Genomic DNA, 12,013 nt, shown 5'->3' with positions numbered 1-12,013 from the left:
GGGAGTAGATGTCATACATCCCCAACTTGCGTAGATCATGCTCTAGCTTATTCTTTGCAACGCCTTTTGTGAGGACATCAACAAGCTGCAGATCAGAAGAAATGTATGGAAGACAAACTTCTCCAGAAGTTACCCTTTCTCTGATAAAATGTCTATCTACTTCAGTGTGCTTAGTTCGGTCATGCTGGACTGGATTATGAGCAATATTAATTGCTGCCTGGTTATCGCAGTATAGCATCATAGGTTCTTCTGCCTGAACACCGATTTCTTCCAATAGAGAACGGATCCAGAGAAGTTCTGAAACTCCATGTGCCATGGCCCTATATTCGGCTTCTGCACTTGATCTTGCCATAACTGTTTGTTTTTTACTCTTCCATGAGACTAGGTTGCCCCCAACTAGGGTGCACACTCCTGAAGTTGATCTTCTGTCATCGAGGCATCCTGCCCAGTCTGCATCTGTATAGGTCTCTAGCTTGAGCTGTCCATGATCAGTAAACAATATGCCTCTGCCTGGATGTCCCTTCAGATAAGCAAGGATCCTCTCAACTGCCTTCCAGTGCTGGTCTCATGGAGCATGCATGTATTGGCTCACTACACTTACTGCATAGGAGATGTCCGGTCTTGTCATGCACAAGTATAGTAGCCGACCCACAAGTCTTTGGTACCTCCCAAGGTCCTTTACTGGTTCACCTTCTGATGCACTGATTCTGTGGTTCTGATCAATGGGGGTGCTAGCTGCCTTTGTTCCAAGTTTCCCTGTTTCTTGGAGAAGGTCCAAGACATACTTCCTTTGAGAGATAAAAATTCCATGTTTCGATCTTGCAACTTCAATGCCTAAGAAGTATCTCAGTTCTCCAAGGTCCTTAATCTCAAATTCCTTATGTAGGTTCCTCTTCAGACTATCAATCTCACTCAGATCATTCCCAGTGACAACAATATCATCCACATAAACAATTAGGATTGACACCAAGGATCCCCTGCGCTTCACAAACAAGGTGTGATCAGATTGAGTTTGAGTGTAGCCAAAAACAATCAGGGCCTTTCTGAATCTGTCGAACCATGCTCTAGGGGATTGTTTCAAGCCATATAGTGACTTCTTCAGCTTGCATACCTTTCCCTCTTTAGCATTATCATAAAAACCAGCTGGAAGATCCATATACACCTCTTCTTGCAGATCCCCATTTAGGAAAGCATTCTTCACATCCAGTTGAAACAAGGGCCAAGAGTATGAGGCAGCAAGAGAAAGGAGTATCCGAACAGAGGTCATCTTTGCAACTGGTGCAAAAGTCTCTAGATAATCAATGCCATAGGTCTGTGTGTATCCTTTTGCAACAAGTCTTGCCTTGTACCTCTCTATGCTTCCATCTGCCTTATACTTTACTGTGTAAACCCATCTGCATCCAACTGTCTCCTTGCCTTCTGGTAGGTCCACAATCTCCCATGTCTGATTCTTAATCAAAGCCTCCATCTCTTCTTGCATAGCTGCCTTCCACTCAAGTTTGGAGAGAGCCTCACTAACACCCTTGGGTATAGACACAGAATCAAGAGAAGAGAGAAAAGCACGGTAGGAAGGAGAAAGTCCACTGTAGGATAAGTATTGTGATATGCAATGAGCAGTGCACTTCCTCTTCCCTTTTCTAAGAGCAATAGGGAGATCAAGGTTATCTGTAACAGTGTTAGTGGGACCAATGGGAACTGAAATAGTAGAGGGATCAAGAGGAATACCTGGATCTGTATCAGCCGAATCTGGAGTCTCCAAGGGATCGACAGGAAGTGGTGTGAGTTCTGCTGTAGTGGAATCAACCTCCTTATGAAGTCTCTGCCGTGAGTAATACTGTGAGACGGAACGCAAAGGGGGGGGGGCAAGGTAGGTGACATCGAATGGTTGTCAAGCATAGTAGTAGTCATAGGAACTGGAACTGGGAGAGGGATAGACTGCTGACTTACTTCCCCAAAACACTTCCCCTGAGAAGGATTCCTTGAGAAGAAGTATGTAGATTCGAAGAAAGTGATGTCCATAGTAACAAACCGGTTCCCAGAGACTGGATCATAGCAGCGGTACCCTTTCTGATTCTCTGCATATCCAAGGAAGACACATTTCTTTGCCTTGGGATCAAGCTTCGAATGGTAAGGACCAAGAATATGCGCAAAGCAGACACACCCAAACACCCTTAGAGGAATATGAAACATCTCCCCCTGAGGAAAAAGAAGGCTGAATGGAGTGCTGAATCCAAGTATACGAGAAGGCATCCTGTTAATCAGATATACTGTCGTGAGAACAGCATCACCTCAAAAACGAACCGGAACTGTCGCTGTGATCATCATGCTTCTTGCCGTCTCAACAATGTGTCTGTTCTTTCTCTCTGCAACACCATTCTGCTGTGGACTGTAGGAACAGCTACTCTGATGGACAACACCATACTCCAACAGATATGAGGCAAGATGTCTCTCAAAATATTCCCTAGCATTGTCAGATCTGAACATCTTGATTTTAGTTCCAAACTGTGTTAATACCATCTGATGGAATTGTCTCACCAAGGATGGTACCTCATCACGTGATTTCATCAAGTAAATCCAGGAATATCGAGAGAAATCATCCACAAACAGGAGAAAATAGCGATAGCTGCCCATAGAGGGAACATGATAAGGGCCCCACACATCCGAATGAATAACATCAAAAAGAGAAGAACATCTTTTATTACTCGGTTTAAAAGAGTGTCTACAATGCTTTCCAAGTTCACAACCTTCACACTTCAACCTTGACAGACTCACAGACTCAAACAGTTTTGGAAACAAAGAACTTAAAGAAGAAAAAGACAAATGGCCCAGACGATTATGCCAAAGTATAATCTGATCCACAAGTTTTGACTCACTGCCCTTGCAAACATGATGACTTTGGTGAATTGGAAGAGTATCCAGGAGGTAGATTCCATTCACTTCACGACCACTCCCAATCGTCTTCTTTGAATCTAGATTTTGCAAAATACAATGTCCAGGAGAAAAAATTACTAAGCAATTCAGATTCTTAGTCAAACTACTAATAGATAACAAGTTGGTGCTCAATCTAGGAACATGGAGGATAGAGGGTAAACAAATGGAATCATTAATCTTGACAGATCCCTTCCCAGCAATAGGAACATGGGATCCATCAGCTGTGGAGACCCTATCTCTGCCAGAACTGAGCTGGTAAGAGGAGAAAATGGTGGAGCAATGGGTCATGTGCTCTGAGGCTCCAGAGTCTATAATCCAAGGAGATCTCTCCTTACTTGAAGCAGAAACATAGTTTGTAGTGACATGTGGACTACTTGTGTGGGCAAGGGAGGTAGAGTGAGTTCCACCTGTGCTACCTGTACCTTGTTGTCCGGTTGCGGCTGAATTGGAACTAGCTGTATCCCTCTGATTCAGAAGTAACCCAAACCTCTCAAGCTCGGCCCTTACTGCAGCAACTGCAACAGACTCCAAGGCAGCTGTAGTAGGAGGGGCCGGAGTGTCACCAGTAACTGCCATATGTGCATTTTCTTTCTTATTCTTCAATCTGGTTGGCACAAGATGTGGGTGAAGCTTCCAGCAAGTATCTCTTGTATGCTTCGGTTTCTTACAGTAGTCACAGACTAAGTCCCTTTTGTCTTCCTTCTTGTTCTCATTGCCATTCTGTTTAGGTTTCACAGCACTTACCATAGCAGACTGATCAGTCATGAGATTCTTCATCATTACATCCCTCCTGCACTCCTCCCCTGACACGAATGCATATGCTTGGGAGAGAGTGACACTGTCCCTGGAAAGAAGATGCTGTCGTGCAATGTCATACTCAGGGTTAAGGCCAGCAAGGAATTCGAACACCCTATACTTTTCTAAGTGTCTTTGATAGGTAGCTGCATCCTTGGTGGTTTCCCAAGCAAAGGTCTCTAGATGATCAATCTCCTACCACAGGGTCTTAAGGACTAAAAAATAAGCTGCAACAGATCTATCTCCCTGCCTAGTAGCAATAATCTGATTTCTTAGTTGATAAGCCCTAGCAACATTCTCCTTCTGTGAATAGGTCTCTGCCACCCCATCCCATATCTCCTTAGTAGTGTTTGCCCATAAAAAGTTTTTACTTATATGTGGCAACATAGAATTACACAACCATGTCATTACCATATAATTTTCTTGCACCCACCGGGAGTTGCCAGTTTCGGGTTTTACCTCTTCACCAGTAATATACCCCAATTTTTCACGAGCCCCAATGGCCATCTTTGTAGATTGGGACCATTCCAAGTAATTTGTACCATCCAACCTAACTGTAGTAATGGTTCCGGCTCCGAAGGGGTCTCCAACACCTCCTCCTACTGGTCCCATTTCATTCTCGGGCTTATATTCAACTCTGTGTCCCTCCATGTGTCTCAAAGAGGTACAAAAAACAACTAAAAAATGCAACAAGAATAAACAGAATACCTTCTGGAACCAACGACACTCCTTTGGTGTCCTGGACTTTCTTTCCACGAAAGATTCCTTTTCGGTGGGATGGGGAGGAGAGAGAGAAGAAGCAACCGCCCTCTCTAGAGGCCTCCAAACCACATGGAACTTGAATCGCCCGTTACAAAAAACCCAGAGGAACCCTAAAAAAATAGGGCGCCACTACCTAGGTCAAAATTGAAGAGTCCAACAAAATCAGGACTCTTCCCCTTTCTCCAGTTTTTCTTGATTTTGATGAGAAACCCTAGACCAGCTATAGGGCATACAAATCCACCAAGAAAATCCAAAAACTGGGCTTACCTGAAAGCTTCGATCAGCCTCTTAAATCTCCATGCAGTCGGCCGATCTAGGGCTGCAGGAACGAATCTCTTCAAGAACCTTCAACCCGCTCTGATACCAAGTAGAAAACCTTATGTGCTGATTTCGGCCAAGCTTCTTGTGAAAGGAAGAGTAGAAAGTTGGGGATTTCAGCAAGAGACAAAGGAAAGGGAAGAAAAGAGCAGAAGGTCGACTAGGATAGATTGACTTAACCCTAGCCGCCAGCCCCTCATTCTATTTATAATTAACTTAAGTATGAGATATTACAAAGATGCCCTAAGTAGGGCGGCAACTCAACCTAAGTAATTACAACTCTTTAAAAAATAAAGACTAATGGGCCCAAGGCCCAACAACATCTTAATTTAAAAGGAAATAAACTAAACACAAGTCGGCCCACTCAACAATATGTATTAGGGGTAGATTTGTCAGTTAGGGAAAAATCACTGATTAGGGTTTTTTTGAAAGGTGATATTTCATTGATGATGAAAATATAAGAAAGACTGCAGAGGGATAGGGTTCCTCCATAGCCAGTTACAAGAAGCTACGGGGAGCAGCAACTAACAAACATATTACAACATAAAACTATCATCTGAAAGCATAGAAACCCAAAGATCCAAGAAGTACTTGAATTTGAAGCCCTTAAGAAGGTTGTTGATCAAAATCCAGTTCAGAAGAGTTATTTCAAACTTGCCACACGGTTACTCAATAGGTTGACATATGTCTTCAAAAGTATGGGCATTCCTTTCAGCCCATAAGCACCAGACTACAGCCATAGGGGTCATATTCCAAAGAAATGGGGTATTGATGTTCTTTTATATTATTTTAAGCTGTTGCCCATTGTACTAAAGGGAAGCCACCACATATAAATAATAGAGGGTAGATGGGATTAGTTATATGAATCCCTTGATCTGTGCTCCCTCTATTCTGTCTTTGCTTCTCTTCTTCTCCTCCTTTTTCCTTTCTTATCCTGCAGTGTTCTCTGTTATACAGCAGGGTGAAAAGTTTTAGATGCCTTGCTGACCTGACTGTGACTATTTCAACTTTCAACTAGATCTAACATTCTATAGGTCATGACTTATCTTGTTTTAACACATTATTTCAAATACCTCTTCAGCTTGATGTAAAATCTTGGTTTTTTTGGTAGCTAAACAAAAATTTTCTTTAACTGATATCAGAGTTCAGAACATTGTTACAAAATTCCAACCATTCAGGAGGAGCACCCTGTCAAATATTACAAGAGTCAAACTCTTTAGCTGTTTGAGTCATTCTGATTTGTGGTAGATGCAGAATGCAGTATAGTACACATTTTCTTCGTTTGCTGTTAATTATTTTGCTGTGCTACTTACCAGGCGTCTTTTCACTTCTTAAGCTTGATGCAAAAATCTTCTCTTGTAATAAATGCAGAATTCAGTACAGTGCATATTGCCCTCTCCGTTTAACCTTGGTACTTTCCAATTCTTTTGATGGAAAATGGTAATTTTCATTCATTAGAATAGATAATGATTACACTGTCACCACCCAAGGAGAGGATGGTGAACCCTCAAAAAATAGAACTGTCTTACAAACAGGCCCAAAACAGAGATTCCCTATTGACTCCTTGCTTTGCTAAGTGTCAGCCCCATTCCATTTGCTGATCTTCTAGTTCATCTAAATTTCAACCCAAGTTCCCTTGCTAAACACTTGATTTATCTTACAGGTTGTCTGAATGGCCAAGTTCCCAATCTTCTTGTTTGCAGCCACCCTATTACCAATTTTGGAGTCTCCTTCCACATCTAGCTGTTGCAAACCCCATTGTTTATCTAATCTGAGACCTTGGAGCAGAGCCAACACTTCTTGGTACTTTACAAGTTATATATTCAAAGTTGATGCCTAATTTATCATATATTAATAAGATTTATGCCCTTTTACTGCTTGTTTTTATCATTAGTATTGACGTGTATATTGGTCAACATAAATTAAACTCAACCATTAAAATTACAACAATTTGTGAATAAGCATCAACTACTATTTTAGAACATCTTTGATATATTCAGTAGTTGAGATGCCTAGAATACAAATTCTGCTCTTCTACTGCCAGTCACTAGTTGCTGCTTTTCCTTCTTTGATTGCCAAAATGGTGGATATTTTTTTTGTCATTCGGTCATTCCATAGTTAACTCATCCAAGAAGGATATTTAGTTTTCCCATTCTATGCATTGGAGTTGTGAATGGCTACATTGTGTTACACTGCACCTGTTCCTATTGATTTTCTTTCTTAAAATTACGGGTATGTATATATATATATAATGGGTTTACATTCTAGATCTTGTTTTATACTTCATTTTGTATACCTAGGTTCTCTTCAGTTTAACTTGTTGTACACCAGCTTTTGTTAACATAATTCTTATTCATTATGTCAAATTATGTTTAGGATGTGAATATAGTTATTTCTAATTTTCCATATATTTGTATTATAATGCACACTACATTGCATAACTCATACTATTTCCATATAAAGAGGGCTCTGGAGGAGAAAAAATCAATTCAGGCTGAGGTGAAGAACTCAGAAAGATCAGCAATGCAATCTTTCCAAGAGAAAACTTCCACTGTTGAGGTGTATTCAAAGGTATTGGAATTTGAATTACCTTTCTTCAATAAATTGGTAATCCTTGCAAATTATCTCGATATAGATCACTGCAAATTGCTTGGTGTAATGGTAAAATATGGGTCGACAAGCATGAGAACATGGCTCAAATCTGAGAGGGACACTTTGTGCAAGAGAATGCTGAAGGTTAGGTCCATATACAATCTATCCCTTTCAATCTCCAGATAGTTGGGGCTGAGGTTGGGTAATGGCCTTTTTACCTAATATATCCCTTGGGTGTTGTTTAGACAAGGTACATCTGCTTTTTTTTTTTTTAATTTGTGATTTACACAAAATTATGGGAATAGTCCTGAAAATTATTGGCTAAGAGGTTTTCTTTAGATCCCTACAAGTGACAATATAATAGGAATCCTCTGGTATTTTACAGAACAATAGTGAGGTAGAAATTGATTTAGGTTAGTAAATTTGCTTAGTTTGATCCATTTAAGTGGCACTAGATTTGGCTTCTGGGAACCCAATTGGTGATAAAGAACATACTATCCCCCTTAAACTTTTTATGCAATTTGACATGTCAGTGTTCTGAAAATTGTAATTGTATATAAATCTAGAGAAGGTTGAATCTAATCAATTTTAACCATAAATCGTGTAATAAAAGTAAGGTGATTCTTTTTGTTTAGAGTTTTGTGAGAATTAAAACAGTATATACCAAAATCTTCTTAGAAAATAGTTTTAAACATAAAACTGATTAATACAGCGAAGTTTACTGCATGTGCACTCCAAGTGTAAGAAGTTTAACTTCAGAGTTAATTAATACACAGAAAGTGTCTTTAACTTCCATATGGTTGAAAGTAAACCTGGAAAGATCTTTCAATAGGTTTTGAATAACCCAAACACATCTTACTCTAGTTGGGTTTTTAGACGAAAACCCCTCAAAAACCTTAGAAAAGAAAAAATAGCATAATACAGCACTAGGTCTTAGTCAAATCACTGCAAACCAAATGAGTTGGATAAATCATAAGGTATAACAAATCGAATCATAAGATTCAAATAGCAATGCATAGTTTTTCCCCCAAAAAAGGATTCAGTCTTAAGATTCTAATTGGAACCCTTCTGAATTTATGATTTGTATCATGAAGTCATATTCTAGGCTTAAGATTTGACAACTATGGAGTGTTTACATAATTGTATTGTAATCTTGCAACATGAGGAAACTAAACACTTCATCTTTCCTGTGCTAATAACTTTTATCTTTCTTTTTCAGGCTCATAAGAAAATGTCCAAGAACTTTACTCAGATGCAGGAAATACAAGAACAGGTTCAATTATTATCTTGCCTTATTCTTTTTTTTTTCTCAATAATTATAATCAACATCTTGATTTGGAGCATCTTTTTATTGGTAAATGAAATGTGAAGAATGCTGATAGAAACAGAATTCTATCAGAGGAACTTGTAAAATGGTGAAACCTATTCTACAGATTGATAAACTGTTAAGGATAGTCCATTAAATGATAATTTGATGCACATAAGAAATTGTTGGACCTATCATCATTTATTTCCACCATGTTTAAAACCTTTGGCAATTACAAGACACCAAGTCAATCCAAAACTACGCTTTTTTTCCATTTATTGTTTAAAAAATTTGATAGATTGGATAGCTGAAAATACTAGTTCCATTTAAATCTTAACATAAAAGATCCAGTCAGACCCATTTATCATAGGATTAACCTTTTCTATGCATGTCTGGGAAGACAACTGAACAATTACTAAATTTGGTAAATCTGATAGTGCTTGGACTGTTTAACTTACTTTAGTAAACAAGTATGTTCTCATCATTTGGCATTGTCAGGTTAACAAAAGCAAGACAATTGATAAAGATGTTAAAGTTATCAAGTTTAAGTTTAGTGAGGATGAAGAGTCAATCATGTCTCTTGAGGCAAAGCTAGTTGAACGGCAAAGAAAAGGTTTCTCCTCACTTGGGATTTTGATATGTTTCACTCCATCTTTCAATTCATATATGTATTGAAAGATTATCATTTTCTTCCTTAGTGGAACAACAGGAGTCGTCCAGAAAGGCATTAGAGAAAGAGAGAGACCTGAAACGTGAGGAAGTTAACAAGGAGTTAAATCATGTGATTTTGGACGTGGAAGCAAAGAAGCATGACCTACAAGAAAGACAAAGGAAAATTGAAGTTATGGTAGCAGAGGTAACATTCTATGTTATTTTTATGATGGGTGATAACATTTCTTTAACTCCTTCACTTGACCTAATAACATTTTAAGCTTTTACCTTGAATTCAATTTAATTCAAGTTCTTCTGTCATTTTTGCTATTAGGGTGATGATATAACTTTGAAAATCAATTCAGCAAAGGAGACATCAGCAGCTATGCAACAAAAACTGGCTAATAAATGTGAGGAGATTGTAAATGAGGTGTGGTTTTGCTTCTCCCTCTTTCTCATCATGTATCTAATATCTATATATTAATGTGTATGTACATACTTAAAGCATTCTCCTTGTGTCATTTCCTCAGTTGTTGCAACATACGCTTATGTGCATATATATGTATTTTCCCACACAAACATGTATGCTTATACTGAAATTCTTACAAAAGGTAACTCGTATTAGTAAGCTGCAAAATTGACTGCTCACCCAACTTTACAAAATCCCAGATCACACTATTTGATCAGCTTTTTTTTTTTTTTTGTTGCATTGTATCCTGTATTTTGTAAAACTATGGAAAGGGTTCAAATGTGTGTCTTGGTGGTTGTAGTTTCACAATTATTCAAATTCCATTGGGGCCCATTTGGTAGAGGTTTGAAGCCAAGCTGGTGAGAATGCAGCTGAGCTCCATGATATAAGCTGGTTAATGCAGCGGAACTGCATGATACAGTACCCAAATCTGCAAGTCTAGTTTGTTCTGCCGATCAATGAACTATGACATTTGAATATTTTCTTTTGTATATATTCTTGTTTTCATCATCTTTACAATATTTGTAAGAATCCTTGTTTTCGCTATCTTATAGTAGTACACGAAGTCAGACATGATGCAAGTATGCAACATGCTCATGCTACACAGTTTTTATGTGACGGACTCTTCCAGTAAACTGTAAAGGATATTAGATGCGTTCATTCATCTTTATATGTGAAACTTGAGACAACTGCGATTGTAACTGAATCAATGGTAGCGATTTTTTGATGTGCTAAACTAGACCATCAATTAGTGTTTTAAAGCAAAAGTTAACCAGTCGCCATGTGCTAATCAATATTGTTTTTCTTGGTAGAAAAAAAATTTCATTCAAACATTGCAAAAAAGAGCGGATAGTAATACTAAGGAGGAATAGCCTCATATGTGCTGTTCAGGAAAGCCCGAAGCCAAGGGTGGTTCGGGTCAGACAGGCAAAAGGAGCCTGAGCACTCCTTTAGCTCCACTGAGACTAACAGGCCCAACCGCACTGCCCTTAGCTCCGCTTCCATTACTAAGGAACAATGCATCACTTCTCCCTTGGCAAGAGCCAGACTCCCCTCTGAGTGAAAGATAAAGGTTACACACCCCAAAAAAGCTAGATAGATGAAAATAGTGGTAGGATCCGATACACTAGGACTAGGATGGGGATGGCTTTTCTCAGGATGAACAACTCTTGATTCTTGAATAGTCCCGGAACTTCAGGGAGTTCGAACTTCAAAGCTCCGTGCAAGATGTGCCTCAGGTCCGGAATAATTCCTTGAAAAGTCAAACTGTATCTTGCCTGAATGCCTTCCATAGGTGGTGGCCGCCAATAACGCCTATTTCAAACTCCCCTAGCTAGAGAAATGGCTAGTGGAGAATCAGGATAGAACCCACTCCCCAATAGAAGTGCAACTTGGGTGGGCCCAATCCAAGCCCAAACAGGTCCAGTCTGAAATTTTACATGGGTTTGGGTTGGATGTTTTGGTCCTCAGACTGAGCTTGGGCCTAGCCCTTAGATAGCCCAAATCCTGCCCCACTATATATAAATATATGTTTACATATATACATACATATTTGTGTGCACATACATGCATTCACACATGTATATCAAATTTTAGAGTGGATTCATTGACCAACCCAAACCCAATCTGGGCCCATACCTAACCTGGCTGCATCAAATTACAATGAAAGATGGACTCGAGTTGAAAAGGACTTGGCCGTGTGCTTGGTCTGGGCTAGGGCTAAGGCTTAAATCTTAGGGTTGGGCCTGGGTTGAAAATAAACCCAGTCCAGCCCACCCGACTTCCACCCCCTCTCCCCAATGGAACTTGCATCCACCTCCCCTGACCTTAAGTCCCACGGATGCCTAGCTAGACTACACGAGTGAGATAGCGGAGAAGCAGGTGCACAATGTCTTCATCCTCCTCTTCACACACAGGGCATAGGCTGTAATCTAAAATTCCCCTCCAGCTCCAGATAAGCTCCCTGTTCACCGCTATAGCATTCGAGATAATCCACCAAAGAAAGCTCTTAATTTTCTGTGAGACCCTTAACTTCCAAATGGCTTTACAATACTTTATCGGGAATAGAAATGGCAATTTCCATCCTACTTGCCTTGATGATGATTTTTTTTTTTTTTTGTAAGAAATGGATTTTGGGGTGGAGATGAGTTTTGGGATTTTACATGTCGTATGGGTATGGGTAAGATACA

At 39.5% G+C, this 12,013-nt stretch overlaps 1 protein-coding gene across 1 annotated transcript in view; it reads left to right on the top strand.

Annotated features, from left to right (window-relative positions):
• The window catches only part of LOC104587828 (kinetochore protein), a 30,641-nt gene extending 20,111 nt beyond the window's left edge, over positions 1-10,530 (top strand). The window contains exons 6-11 of the mRNA XM_010245565.3: positions 7,270-7,377; positions 8,618-8,671; positions 9,203-9,317; positions 9,403-9,560; positions 9,690-9,785; positions 10,126-10,530. Of these exons, the coding sequence (XP_010243867.1) occupies positions 7,270-7,377; positions 8,618-8,671; positions 9,203-9,317; positions 9,403-9,560; positions 9,690-9,785; positions 10,126-10,173 (579 nt within the window). The 3' untranslated portion in view covers positions 10,174-10,530. The remainder of the gene's footprint in view (positions 1-7,269; positions 7,378-8,617; positions 8,672-9,202; positions 9,318-9,402; positions 9,561-9,689; positions 9,786-10,125) is intronic.
• Positions 10,531-12,013: the final 1,483 nt, after the last annotated feature.

This window comes from Nelumbo nucifera, chromosome 1 (genome assembly GCF_055504915.1).
Source record: "Nelumbo nucifera cultivar China Antique chromosome 1, China Antique-T2T, whole genome shotgun sequence".
In the NCBI taxonomy this organism is placed as follows: Eukaryota; Viridiplantae; Streptophyta; class Magnoliopsida; order Proteales; family Nelumbonaceae; genus Nelumbo; species Nelumbo nucifera.
Note: the sequence above shows the minus strand (reverse complement) of the source record. Positions and strands in the feature narration are given on the sequence as shown.